The sequence below is a fragment of the Marmota flaviventris genome, chromosome 17, assembly GCF_047511675.1.
Source record: "Marmota flaviventris isolate mMarFla1 chromosome 17, mMarFla1.hap1, whole genome shotgun sequence".
Lineage (NCBI taxonomy): Eukaryota > Metazoa > Chordata > Mammalia > Rodentia > Sciuridae > Marmota > Marmota flaviventris.
Genome location: NC_092514.1, coordinates 17595760 through 17615538, shown reverse-complemented (window position 1 = coordinate 17615538; position 19779 = coordinate 17595760). Strand labels below are relative to the sequence as shown.

At 41.9% G+C, this 19779-nt stretch overlaps 1 protein-coding gene across 2 annotated transcripts; it reads right to left on the bottom strand.

Annotated features, from left to right (window-relative positions):
- Nucleotides 1-474: 474 nt before the first annotated feature.
- Trim16 (tripartite motif containing 16) lies at nucleotides 475-19356 on the bottom strand. 2 transcript variants are annotated; one of them, XM_027956002.2, is made up of 6 exons: nucleotides 18787-19356; nucleotides 11641-11736; nucleotides 7409-7642; nucleotides 5042-5207; nucleotides 4457-4552; nucleotides 475-1367 (listed from the first exon to the last, which is right to left on the bottom strand). In XM_027956002.2, exons 1-6 carry the CDS (start codon nucleotides 19285-19287, stop codon nucleotides 784-786), a joined length of 1677 nt encoding a protein of 558 aa, XP_027811803.2. In that variant the 5' UTR covers nucleotides 19288-19356; the 3' UTR covers nucleotides 475-783. The 2 variants fall into 2 exon arrangements, with proteins under 2 accessions (XP_027811803.2, XP_071459120.1); XM_071603019.1 differs by lacking the exon at nucleotides 7409-7642.
- Between the last annotated feature and the right edge of the window lie 423 nt (nucleotides 19357-19779).

The following is a 19779-nucleotide window of genomic DNA, read 5'->3' as shown; positions in this document are numbered from 1 at the left end:
GAGTTCACAGGAACTAAGGCTTGGACTCCATTAAGGCATTTCTTCTAATCCTTGCTATCCAAAACCAGAATGAGCTGGTAAGCTATTGGCCAGATTTTGGCTAAAAGAAATGGTATATGCAAAAAAGATGTGTAAACTCTTAACAGGTGAGTTAAGACACTCTGTTTCTCTGCTGTGTAGTTCATCACATGGTTTATTCCCTTATACATAATGTCTATGGTCTAATGAAGAAGGCAATATATCATGGTGGTTAAGTTTAACAACCACCCACCCAGATTTGAATCCCAGCTCTGCCTCTCATCAGGTGACCAGTGTGAGCTTGAGCAAGCTAGCTAACTGCTCTGGACTGCACTACCTACCACCTTTCCCCCATTTGAAAAATGAGAATGTAAGCATTTACCCCATGGGTCTGCTGTGAAGATTAAACAAGTTAATGCATAGGAAGTCCCATAACAGAGCCTGGCACACAGGAAATACATGACAAAGTTTGCAGTTTATTATGATTCCTCTACAACCATTTTAGTACTCTAAAGAGTCCTGGTTACAATTCTGGGCAAAGTGTGATGTTCACCTGAGACTTTAGCACTTTAGAATATTGCAAACATATAGAGAACGCTACATGCAGCAAAGAGAACAGCTGGACAAACTTCTCATTCTCAGACCTACGTGATTTCTAAAACCAGCTACCACTGGCAGATATTCCTGTCCCCCAAGTCGCCCTTACAATGCAAGTTGCTGTCCCATCATAGTTTTAGCAAAGGCCTGGGATATGGATCCTGGAACCTAAGAAGCAGGCTCCACTGAGGACAGCGCTGGCTTCTCAGGTTCCTCTCCCAGATCCACAATCCGGATGGCATTTTCTTTCTTGGAAAGCCAGAAGGCCGCATAGACTGGCTCTGAAAATTTGCAGTCAAACTTGTGAACCAGCGTCATGCAATCATATTCTACACCATAGAAGGAAAGGGTCCCTCCCGGGAAGTTGACATAGATCCCAAGCCTCCGGAAAGGGCCAGCTTTGAGTGGGGTCTCTGTGTCACTGTGCCAGGCTGTGAACTCCTTCCCGTTCCAATGGAGGCTCCAGGAGAAGTTGTTTCCAGAAATGCAACTGTTGCGTTCCTCCCCTTTCCGGTCAATTCCTTTGCAGGTCAGGCCAAAGTAAGTGCCTGCCCCGGAGATCTCTATCTCAAAATAGTACCTGTGCAGGTACAGACTCTGTTGGGACAGCACCTGCCTCCAGTGCAGGAATCTGCTGGGGAGGTCTGGGTAGGGATGTTCCCAGGGTGTGGTGTTGGTGACTTTGCGGTTGTCCTCTTGCAGTCGGAGATACCTATGTGCTGTGTCCGGGTCAAATGTGATATCGTGAGCATCTGAAGAAACACAGAAGGCAAGAAGGCTGTTTCAGGAAATGACAGCTGATTCTGACAGAATGCTTTAAACCCAGATGGCCTCCAAAGCATGTCTGGGAAAACACCCATCCCCTTTTGACCTTTGACCCAGCTGCTATTCCCTTAGGAAAAAAGGAGGATAAAGACAGAACAGGGTGAACACAAGTCACTTCACTTCATTCCTTTCTGAAGCTCAAGTTGCTCAGCATTCACTGTATTATTTGGTGAAGTGAATCAAGAAACTGAATTTACTCATTCATTCAACAAATCTGTGAAGAAAGCCAGGCACTATTCTATCAGTGTTAGCAAAGGTTTGGGGATATGGGTATAGCTACATTCTATACATTCACTCATTAAAAAAAAAAAAATCTTTGTAGTTGTAGATAGACAGCCCACCCTTTATTTTATTTGTTTGCTTTTACGTGGTGCTGAGGATCAAACTCAGTGCCTCACACATGCAAGACGAGCGCTCTGCCACTGAGCCCCAGCCCCACGTTCACTCATTTTCAAAACTATTTGACTAATAATTAGCATGTCAAACATTTCCCCAAATATATTCTATTTCTAATCCCAGAGAATAATAGCACCTTCCTGCACACAGTTGCTCACGTCAGAGCCAAGTCATTCTTGACATGTCTTTTGCCCCCATTCTTAAGCCCCATCCCTCCACACACAGACAAGAGAAAATCCTGTAGGTCTCCACACTTTTCTCCAGCCCTCTGCTTCAACTCCCGTCTAAGCCACCATCAAATCTCACCTATACCAGTGCCACAGGCTCCTTATTGGCTGCCCATAATAACTCAAAAGATAATACTATGAATAATATTCATAGAAATATTCAAAAAAGGGAAAAGTTAATATGTATAAAATATTTTTAATGCAGAAGAACCTGAATTATAATAGCATATGTTTAATTTTTAATTTAATGTAATGAATAAAGGATTTTGAGCCAGGCATAATGGTACATCCCTGTAATCCCAGTGTTTGAGGAGGCAGGAGGACTGTAAGTTTGAGGCCAATCTAAGAAACTTAGTGAGACCCTGTCTCAAAATTTAAAAAACAAAAATTAAAAGAGAAAGGGCTACAACTGACTGCCCCTCAGCTCAATCCTCAGTACCACACACACACACACACACACACACACAAAAAGAATAAAGGGTATTTGGGTTCTTTTATTAAAATGAGTCTGCTTATAAAATATAACTGTGCTTCTGTCAGGAAGCAGGAAAGAACAAAGAAAACCACATGGAAACCAAAACATCCTGGGAAAAAAATGGGAGCTGTGGCAAGAACAGGAGATAGTTATCGTCATAAGTAAAAACCAGAGAAAAAGGCTGTCCATGAGTTTCTCCACCAGTGGTCCCCCTCAAAGAATAATCAGAAGCAAGGTTCAATGGCATGTTCCAAAAATAAGTTATAAAAATAAGCATTGGCCACACAGTGTAATTTTTCCTCTGCTAGCAGATGAGATCTGATGAACTGGTTAACCATCATCGAGTGTTTTTTATTTTTCAATTTAACTGTTTTAGTTGACAAAAATTGTACATTTTTATAGTGTACAACATGATGTCTGAAAATACATATATATTGTGGGATGGCTAAACCAAGCTAATTAACATCTAATTAACATATGGGCTACCTAACATATGCCATATGCATTTCTTTCTTTGCGTGTGTGTGTGTGTGTGTGTGTGTGTGTGTGGTGAGAACACTTTAAGTCCATTCTCTTAGCAATTTTTGAGTTCATAATGCATTGTGATTAATTACAGTCACCATGTTGTACAACAAGCTCTTGAACTCATTCTAACATGAAGTATTGATTAGAAATACAGTGCTTCAATTCATAATAGCTAAACTGTGGAGCCAACCTAGATGTCCTTCAGTGGATGAATGGATTAAAAAAAAATGTGGCATATATACACAATGGAATTTTACTCAGCAATAAAAGAGAATAAAATCATGGCATTTGCAGGTAAATGGATGACGCTGGAGAAGATAATGCTAAGTGAAGTTAGCCAATCCCCCAAAAATAAATGCCAAATGTTTTCTCTGATACAAGGAGGCTTCATAGTGGGGTAGGGAGGGGGAGCATGGGAGGAATAGATAAACTCTAGGTAGGGCAGAGGGGTGGGAAGGAAAGGGAGGGGATTAGCAATGATGGTGGAATGTGATGGACATCATTATCCAAAGTACATGTATGATGGGGCTGGGGTGGTGGCTTTATGGTAGCGCACTTGCCTAGCATGTGTGAGGCACTGGGTTTGATTCTCAGCACCATATGAAATAAATAAATAAATAAATAAAATATAGGTCCATCAACAACTAAAAATAAAAAATTTTTTTTAAAAAGTAGATGGATGAAGACACGAATTGGTGTCAACATACTTTATATATAACCAGAGATGTGAAAAATTGTGCTGTATATGTGCAATAAGAATTGTAATGTATTCCACTGTCATCTATTTTTTTAAAAATCAATAAAAAAATACAGTGCTTTTAACAATGTTAACAGAACGGGTAGATTTCTTAGAATGACAAAACAATGTGTTGTGCAATTCTGTCCAAGCGAGACTTAAAAGTGAACCATTTGGTATCTGGCCAAAACTCTTAAAAGTGCCAAGATTATTAAAGACACAGAGAGACAGAGGGCTGACCTAGACTGGAGAAGACTAAGGAGATGGAAACATTTGTATTCCTAGGTTGGAATCTGGACCAGAAAAATTGGTGGAAAATGAATGAAACCTAAATAAATTCTATGGATTAGTTAATAGTATTGCAACAATGTTAATTTATTAGTTTTGATCAATGTATTATGGCTACATACAACATTTAGAAAAACTGAGTGAAGGTATACAGAATTCTTTGCCCTATTTTTGCAATTTTTTCTAAGTTTTAAATTATTTCAGAATAACTATTATTTAATTGAATTTTAAAAGGTGTATTGTTTAGGGATAGTCAAGAGGTTACAAGAACCTGAATCCTATATGAAAGATGGTGGTTCTCACTTCAGTGTAATGTCAGCATTACACTGACATTGTCACCTGGGGAAGGGGAATCTGTTCACAACTTACACTGAAGGAACTCTTTCCTGGTTTTAGGCTCAGGTTTTGAGGTCCGATACTTGCGCTGAACGATGGCAGAAACTTGAGTTTTGATGTCATACTCCTCTAGAAAAATCAGAGAGTTGTGAATACACATCTGCTTGGGTAATCAAGAGAACTTGAGAAAACTGCACCCTTCCCTGAGCTTCCTGAGGCTAGAGAGGCCTGGTGCCTACTAACGTGGAACACATTTAATGGATCACACCCCTTTCACGGATGAGATACAATCACCAGAAAAAGATCCCACGCTGATTTGAATTTTTACCTCCTAGCACAAGCAGCAGCAATGTGAGATGCTAATCATAGAAATGCATCCCATTGCACAATGTGACTAACTTACCTTCTCCAGATCTTAATTATAAAATAAAGCATACATGAAGTATAATTATAAAAATAAAGTTAAGATATTGTTCCATTAGTCACATGACCTAGCTAAAGGATGGCTTGGAAAATAAGCATTCCCCAATTTACTCATCCTTGCCTGTCTCTCTATTTCCCCATAGACCGTTCCTAGAGACACACCAATTATAGTCCATGGCCCAGAAAACTCCTCACCTTCTTTGGAGAACTCCTGGAGTTTTTCCTTGTAGTTCTCCAACAGCTGGATTAAGTGTAGGGTGGAGTCTGTGATGACCTTGCGGATGCCTGACAGTTTATCCTTCAGCCCTATGTAAACACTAGGGAAAGCAGTGTCTTCCGTGTTCTTGAACTTGCAGTACTCCTACAAAAAGGAAACAGAATAATTTGCGTCTTAAATTGTTTCTTAAATTGGATTGTTCTCCTTTCTACATCTTTAAAATGGGTTGATAACATACTTCAAGGAGAAAAATGTGTGTACAGTGTCCATCTCAGGTCTAAAAAATAAAAATAACGTTTTTTTTTAAATGCTGCTAGACTTTAAAAAGTGGGCCTTTTAAAAATCAAGCGAGAACATGAGCTTTTAAAATCAGGAGGGACCTAATATCCATGAACAGCTCTAATACACAGCCCAGACTGGGAGTCATAAGAATGAGAACATTCTAGCCATGGTAGGGCGGGAGGAGCTAGTTGCAGTATTCTAAAGATCCACAAACCATCCCTCAGACAGGAATGCTACCTTCTCCTTGTCAATTCAGTCCAATGTGTAGTTTTCTATAATTCTTTTACTGTGCTTTCCAGTTTGAAGTGTTTTCATATAGATGATCACATTAAGTCACTTCAGTTCCAAAACAACACAGGAAACAGGAAAGATTGATTTCAGACGTAAGACATTATCAAAACTCACAGGCAAATGAATATTGAAGAGCAGAATGGATACGGAAGAACACTTAACCATGAACATGGCTATGCCAGAGCCAAGGAAGAGAAGAAAAAGTACAAATCAGAAAGTTGATAGCACAACATTTTAATATTGTACAAAGATTTGGTTACTATGTTCAACAAAACTAGAATTTTATTTCAGTGTGGGGAAAGAATAAATTATTCAATAAATGCTGTCATTTCAATTGGCTGACAGTTTGGGCAAAAATAACTTTTCTTTCACCAAAATTAATAACTGTTATCCTATGCTAAAATATATCTTATACATCTTAAAGTTTTAATGTAAAAAACAAGTTACAAAAGGAGAAAAGAAAACAAGAAAAAGTGATTTTTATACTCTTTGGGCAGGAGATCTTGGAAGAAACTTGTGACAGAAAGTCAAATTTTTATCCATATTCATTTGCTGTGTTTTGATATTGAAAATTAGAGACACAAATGAAAAAGGAGACACTATTCAGGGGCTGGAGTTGTGGCTCAGTGGCAGAGTGCCTGCCTCACACATGTGAGGCACTGGGTTCTAGCCTCAGCACTACACAAAAATGAATAAAAAATAAAGATATTATGTCCATGTATAACTATTAAAAGAGAGAGATACTATTCATATTTTTTACTATTTTTCTTTGTATGTTTCTCTTTCTCTCACTTACTATGAGAGTTAACCATAAAAGACTAACTATGGCTGTCTTTGGGTGCTGGGACTATGGGTTATTTTTTTTCCTTCATATTTTTCTGAACATCCCCCAATTTTTCACAATAAACAGTTTATTGCACCTACAAGGGATTTTTATTTTTCAAAAATGCAAGCAAGAAAAATTATTTTGTCTTTTGGAAGAAGACTTGTAAATTATTTATTCCAATCTTCTGTTTGGATAAGTGAGAAATTTGAGACCCAGAGAGGTTGAATATATATTACTAAAAGCTAAACAGCTTATTTATGATAGATCCAGGATGATGAAATTTACCCCCAACCTAGTGTTCCTTTCCTGCAAAATGACATGTTCTTTAGATCTGGTTCAAAAGGCACATATCGTAATGTATAATGATACATTATAGTGGAAAGTTCCTTCCCTCTACTGAGCAGTCCTCAATGACCCAATAGACACAGCTCTGTCTGAAAAACAGCAGGTGTCCAGTTTCATCCCTGCCAGGTAAGTTTCCACACAACTGCCAGGGTGCTTTATAAAATATACTCATCTGCCTTCCTCACTCCCCCTCCCAAAGTCCTTCACAGTCAGATGCCTGCTTGGCCCCACCAGCCTCATCGTCCATCACTATGAGCCCAGCATCCTGTGCTCCATCTCTATGAAATGCCTTGGTTCCCCAAGCCAGCCATGCTTTCTCAATCCTCTGTGCTTTCGCACACACTGTTCCCTCTATCTGGAACATACTGCACCTTGAACATGACTTACCTTCTAGGACCTTCCCTGCTCTGAGGGATCCTCCCTACTCCTACCACTGCTGTACTCTGCTGAATCAAACCTGTGTCTCTGATTCCAATGGGGTTTTATCAAAATGCAGTCGCATTCATAGATGTGCCACAGGCTTAGTAGAAGAAGGATTCTCCGTGGTGCAGCTGCATGGATACCTCCACCTCTTCCCCTGCCCCACCCCTCAATTCTGTACCTCCAAAAAGAGGATGGTGTTGCTGATGGCCGCCAACCTCTCCAGCTCCTGCTTGCTTTTCTCCATCTCTACACTCCTGTACTCCAGGTGGGTCTTGATGCCATTAGCCTGGTTCAGAGCAGCTTGCTCTTTCTCCTCCAAGAAGAGCATCACATCTGCCTGGGCCTTCCTCACAGCAGCAAGCAGTTCCCCAAACTGCTCTTCAGCTACCACCTTCACCTCCGACACTGACACCTGGCAGGGATGGAGTGGAAGGCATCCAAAAATTCGTTAGTGAGGCATTCAATTTCATGGAAGCTCAACATAAAATATAAATAAATAAATAAACAAACTCGAGAAACCCATAAACGAGGGAACAATGTTCTACTGTAAAAGGAAACTTTTATTCCTGGAGAAAAGATTTACTCTCCTGAAATGTAAGTGCTTCTTTGCTGATTGTTAACTTAGTCTCCTTATCCATTTGATGAGATTGCTATGTGACTTGTAGGATTTCTTTAAGCTCTGACAGTCTGGGTCTGTTAATCAAGTTTATGAAACCAATTTTTTCTACAAGAGAAATGTCTGTATTCAGTATATTTGATAGTATACTTCAAGAGGTAAATGAATAACTTGACCTTTTTGCACAAATAGATAGTGTGAATCAGCTTCCTCAGCATTTTATTACACCTGGTTAAAATGATCACTGAACAGTCTGAGCCAAAAGCACATTTAAGATCATGGTGTCTCTGCAAAGCAGAGACAGGAAATGTTTAAAATATGTGTAGGTGACCATGGTAACCAAGAAGTTACAGGATGAGCATTATCAATGCAAAATAGAATGCTGCAATCAAACTATAAGACAAAATCAATATTAAGGGTTTGCATGTTGATATGCATGCTTGTGGAACTCTTTCATGAACATCCCTTCTGAATGCCTTCAATTACTAGAACATCTACAACATCAATCTGAGTTCTAAATGCTGTCTTCTTCTCTTTAATAGTTCTTAAGTATGTAGACAGCTCCTTCTGCATCTGTCCATACTGTACAATGCTCTTAAATTTCATAGGTCTTGGATATTCCCTGACCCAACCCCACAACCCAAAGTCCATTCCCTACCTATCTCAAGTCTCTCCCATTGTCCCCACCATCCTATCCCATCTGAGATCTCTCTGAGCATCCCCTCCAGGTGCTGTTTTCTGTTCCTGGTCCCAAGGGTAAGTTCCAGGCCTCTAAAGGGAGTCAAAACAATAGATGCCCTTAGGATGGGTACTGCAAGGGCACCTCTCTATCCTGGGAGGCAGGGAGAATAAGACTCAGACCCAAAAAGTGAAACTCAATAAGAGAAGAAATCATAAAACAAGGGTCGTTGGGCCCAGGACATGTGGGAACCTGGAGGTTTGAAGAAAGATGAGAAAAAGAAATGATGATATCAGGTAGGAGGACTTCTGTCGGCTGGGGACCCTGCCTCAGACCAAGACTCAGGAATGTAATCCCAAGAGAATTCATGGTCTCTGATCAGCCTTTGATCCAGTGGCCAAAGGAGGAATAAGCAGGGAAAAGGAAGCAATTGGGATCATTCCTGGAAGGGGGTAGGAAAGTATGTAGACACTCCCTCCATTCTCATTTTTATGCCAATGTTTCTATCACTTGTTGGCTTATTAGGCTAGGGCAGCTGGGCACAGCTGGTAGGAGGAAGAAAGAGGCTAGATGGCAGATTTTCTCTAAATTCCTCAAGCCCAAACCAAGAAAAGGCTTCAGACAGATGGCTGTATTGAGAAGCAAGGGTAGCACCAGAGGTAGTTTAGGAAACTCAGAGGAAATCTATTGTTCAGACTCCCTTTGGAGCTCTGGGATGTTCAGGCTGAGCCTCACTCTGGGGAGAAGGAAGGGCAGCAGGCTGTCCAGGAGCTCCAGCCAGCAGTCATCTCATTAGCATATTAAGCTGATGCCCTCTCGAGACTGGAAAGGGAATAGGACTTAGCCCTTTGGTCACTGTGGGCAGTAGGTCAGGGGCACCACCTATACCCCTAATGGACTAAATACACAGGCTTTTGTTGAGCAGGTGACCAAAACAAGATGCCAAACCTACTCAGCAGTTTATGAAGCAAGAGTTTACAGATGTTGCCTCCTTGTCATTATAAATACTATGAATTCTGAGACAATTAATCATAACTGGATTTAAATCTAAATGTCAAAATATGTCTTCATTTTATAAATATGAAAGCAAAGATGGAGAAATCTACCTTAGAATACAGGTGAGATTTACTCATCACTTTTTTTGGAGGAGGGTGGTATAGCTGTTGATGTCTTATCAAAGCTCTACATTAAGGAATATGCTAGATCCCTGGCTTACTGCCCTTCCAACCCTATTAGGCTCAGGTATCCAGACTCCATGAATCATAGAGGCCAGCAGAGGCTCCCTGCCCTGCCTACTCCTGATCACTATCATAAAACAGGAGGAGGACTAGATATGGGTAGTCACATGAGGTGGGTAAAGAACCCAAATCCATTTACTCTCTATAATTCCAACATGTAGTTTCCTCATAGAAATATCATACTGTGAGATAAGAGGCATAAATCTGAAGACAAAATTCATGATCCACATCCCTTCCCTGCCATCAATGAGAAGAGATAGTATAAAGGGGGCCTTGAATGATATTGGTGATTGGCTCCTACTGTAGCCTCTCCTTCCTAAACCTTCCCATTGAGAAACACTTCTTTTTTGCATGTAAATGGAATGTGTGATGGATATTATTTACAACCCAAATGATGACAAATACATAGTGCAGATAGGAGGGGCTACAAACATATCGAAGTAGTTAACAGTTAGTGGTTTATATTTGAGGATGGTGCACATGCCTATCAGTGTATGAGTCATTCTTGGGTTGAGAGAGCAACATTCCCAGGTTCTCCTGTCCCACCAATCTAAGGGACCCTAGACAAGCCTTATCACATCCCTTGTTCATGAAGGTCATTGTAAAATTACCTCCCCTGGTTACCATGCCATTATGAGAACTGAGTAGGGATCAAAGTGTCTAAACATTGAAAAGCCGGAAAAAAAGCTAAAATGTGATTCTCTAAGTCATTTGAATCCTGAAAATCAACTATCTCTGAAGGTTTATAAGGATTTAAAAGAGTAATTATTTTTCTTCCTTTAATAAAATATTGTGGGCAAGAAAGAGGTTTCATTCTTCAGCAACTAATTAGTTATAAACACAAGAGGTGGAAATTATGGGCTGGGGTTGTGGCTCAGCAGTAGAGCACTTGCCTAGCATGTGCAAGGTGCTGGGTTCGATCCTCAGCACCACATATAAATAAATAGATAGATAGATAGATAGATAGATAGATAATAAATAAAGGTATAAAATTATTTAAAATAAAGAGGTAGAAATTAAGTTAAAATGGATATATGTATTACATTAGGTGGGTTGGTGGATGGATGGATGAGTGGATGAATGGATAGGTAGACAGATGGATGGACATGTATATAAGTAGGCAAGTGAGTGGATTTGTAGGTAAATAAATGAATGGAAGGATGGATGAATGAATGGATAGGTGGGTGGATGGATAGATGGATGAAATTATTCATTCTCAGCATATGAAATGATACTGCTGACTCATTATCATAGAGTAAGTGTTCAGCAATCTTTTCTAAGTAGTGGTTATTGGCTTGCCACCAATGAAAGCTATTTGTGGAATTGCTTGGGTCCACTTATAGAGTCTATTTGGAAAGTGGCCACCACTAGAGTGACTAAAGCCAAGCAGCCTGGTACACCATTGGTCTTATCAAGTAACATCCATTTATCCCGCAGTTCTAAAGTCTTTTATCCGGATGCCAGGACATACATGCAGAACATCCTCCCATGATGGAGGAAGCCAAGATTTTTTATAATTCCTGGAGCTCTAACTAAATACCTCTCTTTTATACACACAGGCACATTCATACACTTTTCTGCTGGTCAAGAATGCACATATAAAAATAATGCTGTTATACCATGACTAATCTTGGTTCTACTCTATATTATTAAAAAGCAAATCACTTGCCAGCTTTAAAACTTAAGCAAATTTCATAACAAATCCTGACATCAAGGTGAGGCTGCCTCATAGTTTAGCCAACTATACCTATAATTCTCCTAGCAGAAAAACCCCACTGGACCTACAACCCATGTCCCACAACCCCCTATAGCCTGACTGACCCTGAAGAAGCAGCCAGACATGCTGAAATATAACAGGTGACCCACACCCATCTTACCAAAACGGACTTGTGATTGGCTTGAAGCCTGGCAATGGCATTTTCATTCAACTTGAGTTTCTGCTCCAAGTCTAACTGGGTGGACCGAAGTTCAGCCTGAGAAACAGAAAGGATAGAGTTAAGAAGGAAGGGGCCCAGTTGTACTCAAAAGTCCACAAGGGCAATGACGCTTTTCATTCCTTAGGTCCCTGCCTTTCTTCCATGAAAGGGAAAGTTTGACCTCTGAAGCTGATCTCAGAAGCCAGTCTAGAGGTGTGAAGCGTGGGCTGTGTGCCAGGGCTGTTCTGGGGCTGAACTCAGCATAAATTAGCTAAAATGTATCTGGTTTAAACAGTGCTAGATCACCTCTTATTATGCTTTCTATACCCATATAAGGTAAAAATCATTATCTTCATTATGTAGATGATAACATTGAACCATTTACCCAAGGTTAGCAGCTCATTGGTGGAGTTGAGTCTAGACCTTCTGACCCCAGAACAGCCTAACAAGGAGAGTGAGCCTTGGAGCCAGACAGCCAGGTAGAGAGTCCAGCTCTTTTACTTAGCAGCAAAAACTTTGGAAAAATTTACTTATGGATGAAAAAGACATTTTTTCCCTTATACTCACACTCAACACAGAAAACTTTAGTGACCAAAATGTGTGTGTGTGTGTGTTTTCCCCACACATAGCAGTTCTCACACACCAGCTGGGTTTTCTTCAATTTAACTCGATTCTGAGTTAATTCTGATCATGTCAGATCCACAAGTTGAGGACTCAGGTCCCATAAGACTGCAACCCCTACCACCACTTCAGATGCCAATCCAAGTCCAGGTGGTAACCCCTGCCTCTGACCAACCAGCTAGAAATCAGAGGTTCCACCACCTGCTCCTCAGGTTCAGTTATTTGCTAGAATGGCTCATAAATTAAGTAAACATTTTACTTATGTTACCTGTTTATTATGAAAGAACACAAATCAGATAGATGGAAGATGCATGGGGCAAGGCATATGGGAAGAAGCACAGAGCTTCTATGTCTTCTTTATGCACTTACATGTTCAACAATATGGAAGCTCTCAGAACTCTGGCCCTTAGGTTTTTATGGACACTTTATTATATAGAGACACAATTGATAAAATTCATGGCCACCAGTCAACAACTCAACCTTCAGCTCCTTTCCTTCCCCAGAGGTTGAGAGATGGGCTGAAAGTCCCAAACACCTAACCAAGTGGTAGGTTCCCTTGGCAAGTTGTCCCCATCCACAGGCTGTCCAGCAGCTCCAGCCAGCAGTAATCTCATTAGCATATAAAAGACACAGATCACTTCAGAGATTCCTTAGGCCAGGCTCCATGGCACACACCTGTAATCCCAGTGGCCCTGGAGGCTGAAGCAGGAGGATTTCCAGTTCGAATCCAGCCTCAGCAACTTAGCCAGGCCCTAAGCAATTCAGTGAGACTCTGTCTCAAAATAGAAGATAAAAAGTGCTGGGGATGTGACTCAGTGGTTAAGCACCCCTGAGAAAAGAAAAGAAAAAAAGAATGAACCCAGACCATGCATCCCAGGCAAACATTCTATTGTTGAGCCACATCCCCAGCCTTGCAAGGGTTTTAAGAGCTATATATGTGTCAAGAAATGTGGCCAAAGATCAAGCATATATTTCTTATTATTTCAGAACTTAATGCCTCTAAATTTTCATATCTTCACCTATGAAATGGAGATAAATAAAGTGCCTGCTTCCTAAGATTGTAAGATAATGAATTAAATGAGATAATGTATGTTAATAAAAACTTGGATTGCTTCTTGGCCTTTTGGCTAAGAGCAAGTATAATAAGAGCATGTTGAAAGTACACCCTAAATGTCAGTGGTTGTCTTTGAGATCCTCCTCCTCCTCATTATCATCCATCTTACTATTATGGCTGATTTCCCTTCATACTCTGTGTTTGCTCTTGGAGGCAGGTAGAGCCAGCCGTCGCCACTCCAAACCCTCCCCCCGAGTCCTCCCTCCCTCTCCTTACTATAGCCCCACTGCCACTCCAGCCAAAGCAAGTGCAAGTGTTTGCCTGCCTTGACCTTGCCTCCTGGGACTCCCTAAACAACTTCTGCCAAAAAGTCTGCCTGGCAGAAAATCTAAGACTTTGCCAACTTCCAAGGCCCTGTCACTTCCCTGCTTCCACAAGGGCATGAGATAGCAAAAAGAAGTAATAATAATAATAAATAAGCAGCTTTCAATATTTTTAATAGCTTCTGTCTGCATTTAAAGCTGTGAGTCATTATGCCCCAACAGATCTCAAAGCGCATAAATTAAGTGCATAAATTAATTCTCCCAAGGAAGCCTGGGGGTTCCAGGCTCCCCAGTGGGGAACACAGCTGCAGGTAGAGCAGTCACTTCACAAGTACACTCTGCAGAAGGCTGGTAACCTTTGACCAGTCTAGGGAGCCCCATGGCTTCTCACCCCTAATACCTGTGACCTAATGCCTAGTAGTAGAGAATGAGAAAGAGTCAGGGGTCTGGCCTATTGGGGGAAATCCTGGAATCTTTTATAGTGACCCATTCTAGAAGAAAGGGGAAGAACATGAACTGTTTGTTTGAAAGAATTGAAAGACATAACAGAACACACCCTAGCAACCAGCTCATACAACATGGCACCTTAATAGCAGCAACGTGAGTTAAAGCAGTTGTTCCCAGTCATGTCCTAAGGAGACACCCAGATATCCAAAGAGGGGCTTCTCCTCTATATCTGCAGACTACCATAAAAGGAGAAAAGGGCTGCTAAGTACTGAACCAGGATCTCTCTGAGTGAGTCACTCCAAGGGAAGGCACTCCCAATTACCACAAAAGGTGGGGCCAGTTGGGAGATTCATATATCCAGTTATTCCTGTTCCTAGAAAATGATGGGTTGTCTCAGACTCTGGTTTCAGGGTTTCCCAAGATCAGCCATGCACACATGGCCAGAGTGGGCCCTGCCCATACCCTACCCAAGTGTGGAACAGTGGTACCTATGAGCATAGATGACCTTCTAGCAAAGGGCACAAAGAGACCTGCATGCTTCATCAAGGTATTGGAAAAATGTACAAAAGGCACAATATTTGGGGTCTGCAGACCTGTTGCTTGCTGGCTTATAATCTTGTCAAATCATTTAGATTCTCCTCTGGTACAAGGTCACAGAAATATGTTGACTGAATATTTCCTTATTCTGTCTACAGAGCAAAGGGGACATCCAAAGCTTGGTGGCTGGGGATAGGTTAGAGATGCAAAGGGGAAGAACTGAGAAAATGAGAAGAGAGACGAAAATTCCAGATGGAGTCAGTTCTCTTGTATTTCCAACCATGTGAGGTTAGCCCTCTAGAGACTTATCTTTGTAATCACGAGAATTTTACCTGGATATTGATTCCATTCCTCAGTTAATTGATCAGGACCTATTGCATGCCAATTCAGTCAACTGAAACACTCACTATCTGTCCTTGGAAGGCTTATAGCCTGGTAGGCTACTTATGAAAAATCAAGTTACATCAAGCACGGTGGCACACACACAATCCCAGCAGTGTGGGAGGCTGAAGCAAAAGGATCACAAATTTGAGGCTAGCCCAGGCAACTTAGCAATACCCTGTCTCAAAATAAAATTTTATATATATATACATATATATATATACACATATATACATATATATATATATATATATATATAGAGAGAGAGAGAGAGAGAGAGAGAGAGAGAGAGATAGGGATGTAGCTCAAAGGTAGAGCTCCCTGGGTTCCATCCTCATTCTCAGAAAAAGTTGGGGGTGGGAGGGAAGAAAGAAAGACCAAGTTACATAGTACTGAATCCAAGGCCTTCCTTACAATTTCTGGAAGAAATTCTTGTCCTGAGTGTCTGCATATCATCCACCTACTGGCTACCAGCAATCAGACTTTGAACAATGCTAACTACTCCCAGGTAAGCACAAAGACTTTTGGCTCTCTGATACTTGGTTCTTGCTCTACATGGAGAGTGTGACCATGGTCAGCATCCAGTCCTGACTTTTCTAGAACCAGGACTGAAGTTGAAGGTAGTGGCCTGGTACAAGTGGGGTCTCCAAAGACCTAAGGCCAAGCTCAACTCATATCTTCTCCTTCAAGAACCCTACCTTAACATTCCCAGCAATGGCTGCCTCCTTTGAATATGCAGCACTTGCAATGTGCCAGCCCTTTAGCACTCTGTGAAGCCAGGGTATGTGCCTTGGCTTCCTGACTAGATTCCAAACTCTGGGAGGTTGTGGACTGGGCAGCTTAGCACTTAGCCACAGACTTCATAATGTATGATAAGCATGAAGAACAGGAAAGAACCACACAGGACAGAATAGACAGAAAAGGTGGTCATAGGAGTCCCAATTTTACACTGCTCCCCACAGACATGGGGTCTCATTTCCATGGTGGCAAGTCTGAGATCCAAAGGTGACAGGAATTAGCAGGAGCCAGTCAAGACCAGCTGCTTTTAAGAGGAAAGGGGTCTGGGGGCAAAGGGAACCACTAGGTATAGCTGGGCTCTCAAAGCCCACAGGTCTTGCCCAATGGCCTAGCTATTGCTAACCACAGAAGCTTCCGAAAAAGCTAACTTGGCAGCTGAGAAATGTCAATCACTCTGTAGATCCCCAGCAGGATCTCAGTGCTTTCTGTCCCCCCAGATGAACTTGCCATTACAATTTCCTGTACACAATGCCTGCCTGAATAATGATTAGCCCACTCCAAAGTGACCTTCAGAGAGTAACTGCAGTAGGCTTGGGCTAGCTGAAAGGAACCCTAGGTTTGGGGAGCCTTAATGATAACTGATAATTCTTTCAAAACAATCACAGTGGAGCTAGAACCTTAAGCTTCTTAAGCCATCAAGGTCCCATGTCTTCTGGGCTGTTTGCTTGGGCTCCTTGTAAGAAATCCTTTGTTCCTAAGATTTGGTGGAATTGCATAGAATGTAGCTGCACTCACAGAGTAAATTTGCTCTCCAAGATGAAAATGAGGACACAGGGTAGAAAGGACATAAGATCTTGGTAGCAGACTAGAAAGCAGGGGGATCTGTGTTACAGGGCTGCCACACTGTAACTATAGCCATGACTGCTTTTCAGCCCCCAGACTACCTTAGAGTACCTCACCCAATTGCCTTTATTCTACTTTACCCAGCTCTTTCCTAAGATATCTGAATTTGGAGTTCTGCCCAGCTCTCCTGCTCAAATTTCTATCACCCTAAGTCTCTGTGGCATTCTAGATGCCGTACATTTAACATTTATATTGTATAGGTGTTGGTCCAGGCATAGAACATTTCTGAAGGAAACAAAGTACAGTTAAGAGGAGGCAAATACAGGGATTGGGGATGGGCTGGAGACCTCTCTTCCCACTAAAATCGATTTGGGTAACATTGTTATTTAACAACTCCATATATCATTTTCCAGTTAAAAAATAATAAAATTCCAGCCAGGCATTGGCTCAAGCCTGTAATCCCAGCAGCTCAGGAGGCTGAGGCAGGAGGATCTTGAATTCAAACCCACCTCAGCAACTCAGCAAGACCTTTTCTCTAATAAAATATAAAAAAGGGCTGGGAATGTGGCTTAGTGGTTAAGTGCCCTTGGGTTTAATCCCTGGTACCAAAATAAATAAATAAAATAAAATTCCTATATTATACCCAAAGGGAATAACAATACATTTTGTCTTAAAATCTCTACCATATTTGGCCAGTTTTTGGAGTAAAACATATCAAAAAGATAAAGTTATACTGTTGTAATTTTGGAGTCCTTCCTTCATGTCCCTCCAGTAGGATGGCTTTCCAGAAACTTCCATGCCTCACTGCATCACTTAGTCAACTATATGAACTGAGACAAATGTGGTGGAGATAATAAATTTTTTACCTCACAGTTATTTGAGAATTGGATGAGAAGAGCCACAAAAATTCATTTTGAACAATACTCAGTATTTTGACAATACTCAGTGAAGACTATTTTCCTTAACTATGTGGAGATTTTTCCTTTGATGTGTATATTTGTTGCTCTTTCTCTTAGTCTGACATCCTTGGTCACAGGAAACACTGGAAACAATTAAATGACTTCCCAGGCCGGAAGCAGTGACTCATTGACATGTGGAATTCAGAGCTCTCCAAAACAACTCCCACCAGCACTAGATAAAATATGTGTCTAGGGATAGGCATAGAGGGGGTGCCCTGGTGTGCACACCCTCTTTCCCAGAAACCTCTTTCCTTTACTGCCAAGGAGCATTTGCCAAGAAATTACTGTAAACATGCCAGCCATGCATTTGGGAAGTTGCTGCAGGTATGACTATAAGAAATGTGGGACAGAAGTCAACTGTACTTCCCTACAGGAAAAAAAAAAAAGTAAGAAAAAGTGCTCATGGAAAGTCAAAGTGGGAGAAACAGAGCATATAAACTTTCTGAATCAATTCCCAAGGATTTCTCTAGGTCCTCAGCTTTAAGACAAAGGTAAGTTATATTTTACAATTAATGCCTTTATCTGATAGAAGTAAAATTACAGGCTCTGAGCACAGTATTCTTAGTTCCTCCTGATACTCTACCTGGTGAGGAACTTTCATTTTCCGTAAGTTAACCCATTCTTGACATTACACCCAGACTGGAGTGTCAAATTCTATTACCTTAGCATTTTTTCAAGCTCTTGGATTTCACACTGATTATCTCTAGCAGGTCACTTTTCACTAGTCTTTGTTTAGGATAAAGGGAAAAAGAAAAATTAGGGGAAAGATTTATACTTTTCTCTTGAATTGCTGCCAAGGTTGGTGTTTTATTAATTGATAGTATACGTGCCATGTAATTCCCTCCAGAGAGAAACATCTCCTCTGAACCCCACAACTTCTGCGTCCTACACCCAAATACCCATTCCCAAAAGCTACATGAAAAACAGCAGGAAACTCAGAGAGAAGCAGAGACAGACACAGAGGTAGCACAACAACAGGGAGACAAGGAGAGGACAGAGTGACCTACTTCATTTTTCAAATCCAAGGGCAACAGATTCTTATGCTGCACGAACAGCCAGGAGCTATGGCTAATTTCCTTTTTCTGTTCATACAGAGCACAGAAGTGACATCAGCAGAGCAAAGGATTGTGGTGTGGCTGGGCTTCCCCAGGCGAGCACCATGTCCCACTGCCCTGTCCCAGCTGGACAGACCCCAAGCACTCACCTCCTTGTCTCTGCGGGCAGCATCCAGGGAGACTGCAGTGTGGTCCTTGTGTTCATCCTGGCCACATTCCTGGCAAATGCACTGCTGGTCACTGCAGCAGAAAGCAACCAGAGGGCTGTGGTGGGCAGAGCAGGTGGGTAGGTCTCGGTCCTTTGATGGCTCAGTCAGCTGGTGGCTGTGCAGCTTACTGTTCTCCTGATGAGGACGCAGGTGCTCCTCACAGTAATTCACCATGCAGGTGAGACAGGATTTCACTGCCTTCACCTTGCTGGTTCCAAGGCAGAAGTCACACAGTATGTCCTCCTCCCCATCTTCACCGGGTGCCCCTGACTCTGCAGAGGAGCTGCCCTCTCCCTCTGTCTCCTCCACAGCTCTCCCCGGGGAGCCCAAATCCTCTTCTTCTGTGGGGCTGACAGACCCAGAATCTGAGCTGAGAGGGGCCAGAGGGTGAGCAGTGACGCCAGGCAATGGCCCTGGGGCCATCAGATCCAGTTCAGTCATCCTGGAGGCTCTGCCGCCTAAGCAGGCTTTCCTCTGCCCCTTGGCCCAGGATCTGTGCAGCCCAAGTCAGCCCAGAGAACCACGCCTACAAGATTACAGCTGCCCCAAGATTTTAACTGTTTACTGCCTCTAGGAGGAAGCTCAGTTACTCATAACTGCACTTCAGTCTTGGATTGCAGCCAACAGCAGTGACAGGGCGGCTAGATTACTCAGGCTCAGGACTGGCTCAGGAAGTCTCCTTGATAGCTCACGCCCCTCCTCAAGTCCAACCCTGAAACTTCTATTGTTAGGTGAATCATTTGTCCCCCCCCCCCCTAAGCTCTGCAGAAGACCATGTGTGTCTGTGGCTGCTCTAGAATCACTGGAGATTCCTGAGCTCTGTTGTAAGCCTGTGTGGCTTTGAGTGTTTTCACATCTCAGAACTGGGCATGAAGCAGCTAGCAGAAACTCATGGAAAAACCAAATGAGCCCTCTGACTTAGACTGGGGCGTA

Excerpts from the sequence above, each read along its gene's own strand:
- Trim16 (XM_027956002.2), bottom strand. The coding sequence starts at position 19,287 with ATGACTGAACTGGATCTGATGGCCCCAGGGCCATTGCCTGGCGTCACT. Across the intron at positions 7,643-11,640 it reads CCAATCACAAGTCCGTTTTG|GTGTCAGTGTCGGAGGTGAA; the intron begins GTAAGATGGGTG and ends CATCCCTGCCAG. Across the intron at positions 4,553-5,041 it reads CCAGGAGTTCTCCAAAGAAG|AGGAGTATGACATCAAAACT; the intron begins GTGAGGAGTTTT and ends TGATTTTTCTAG.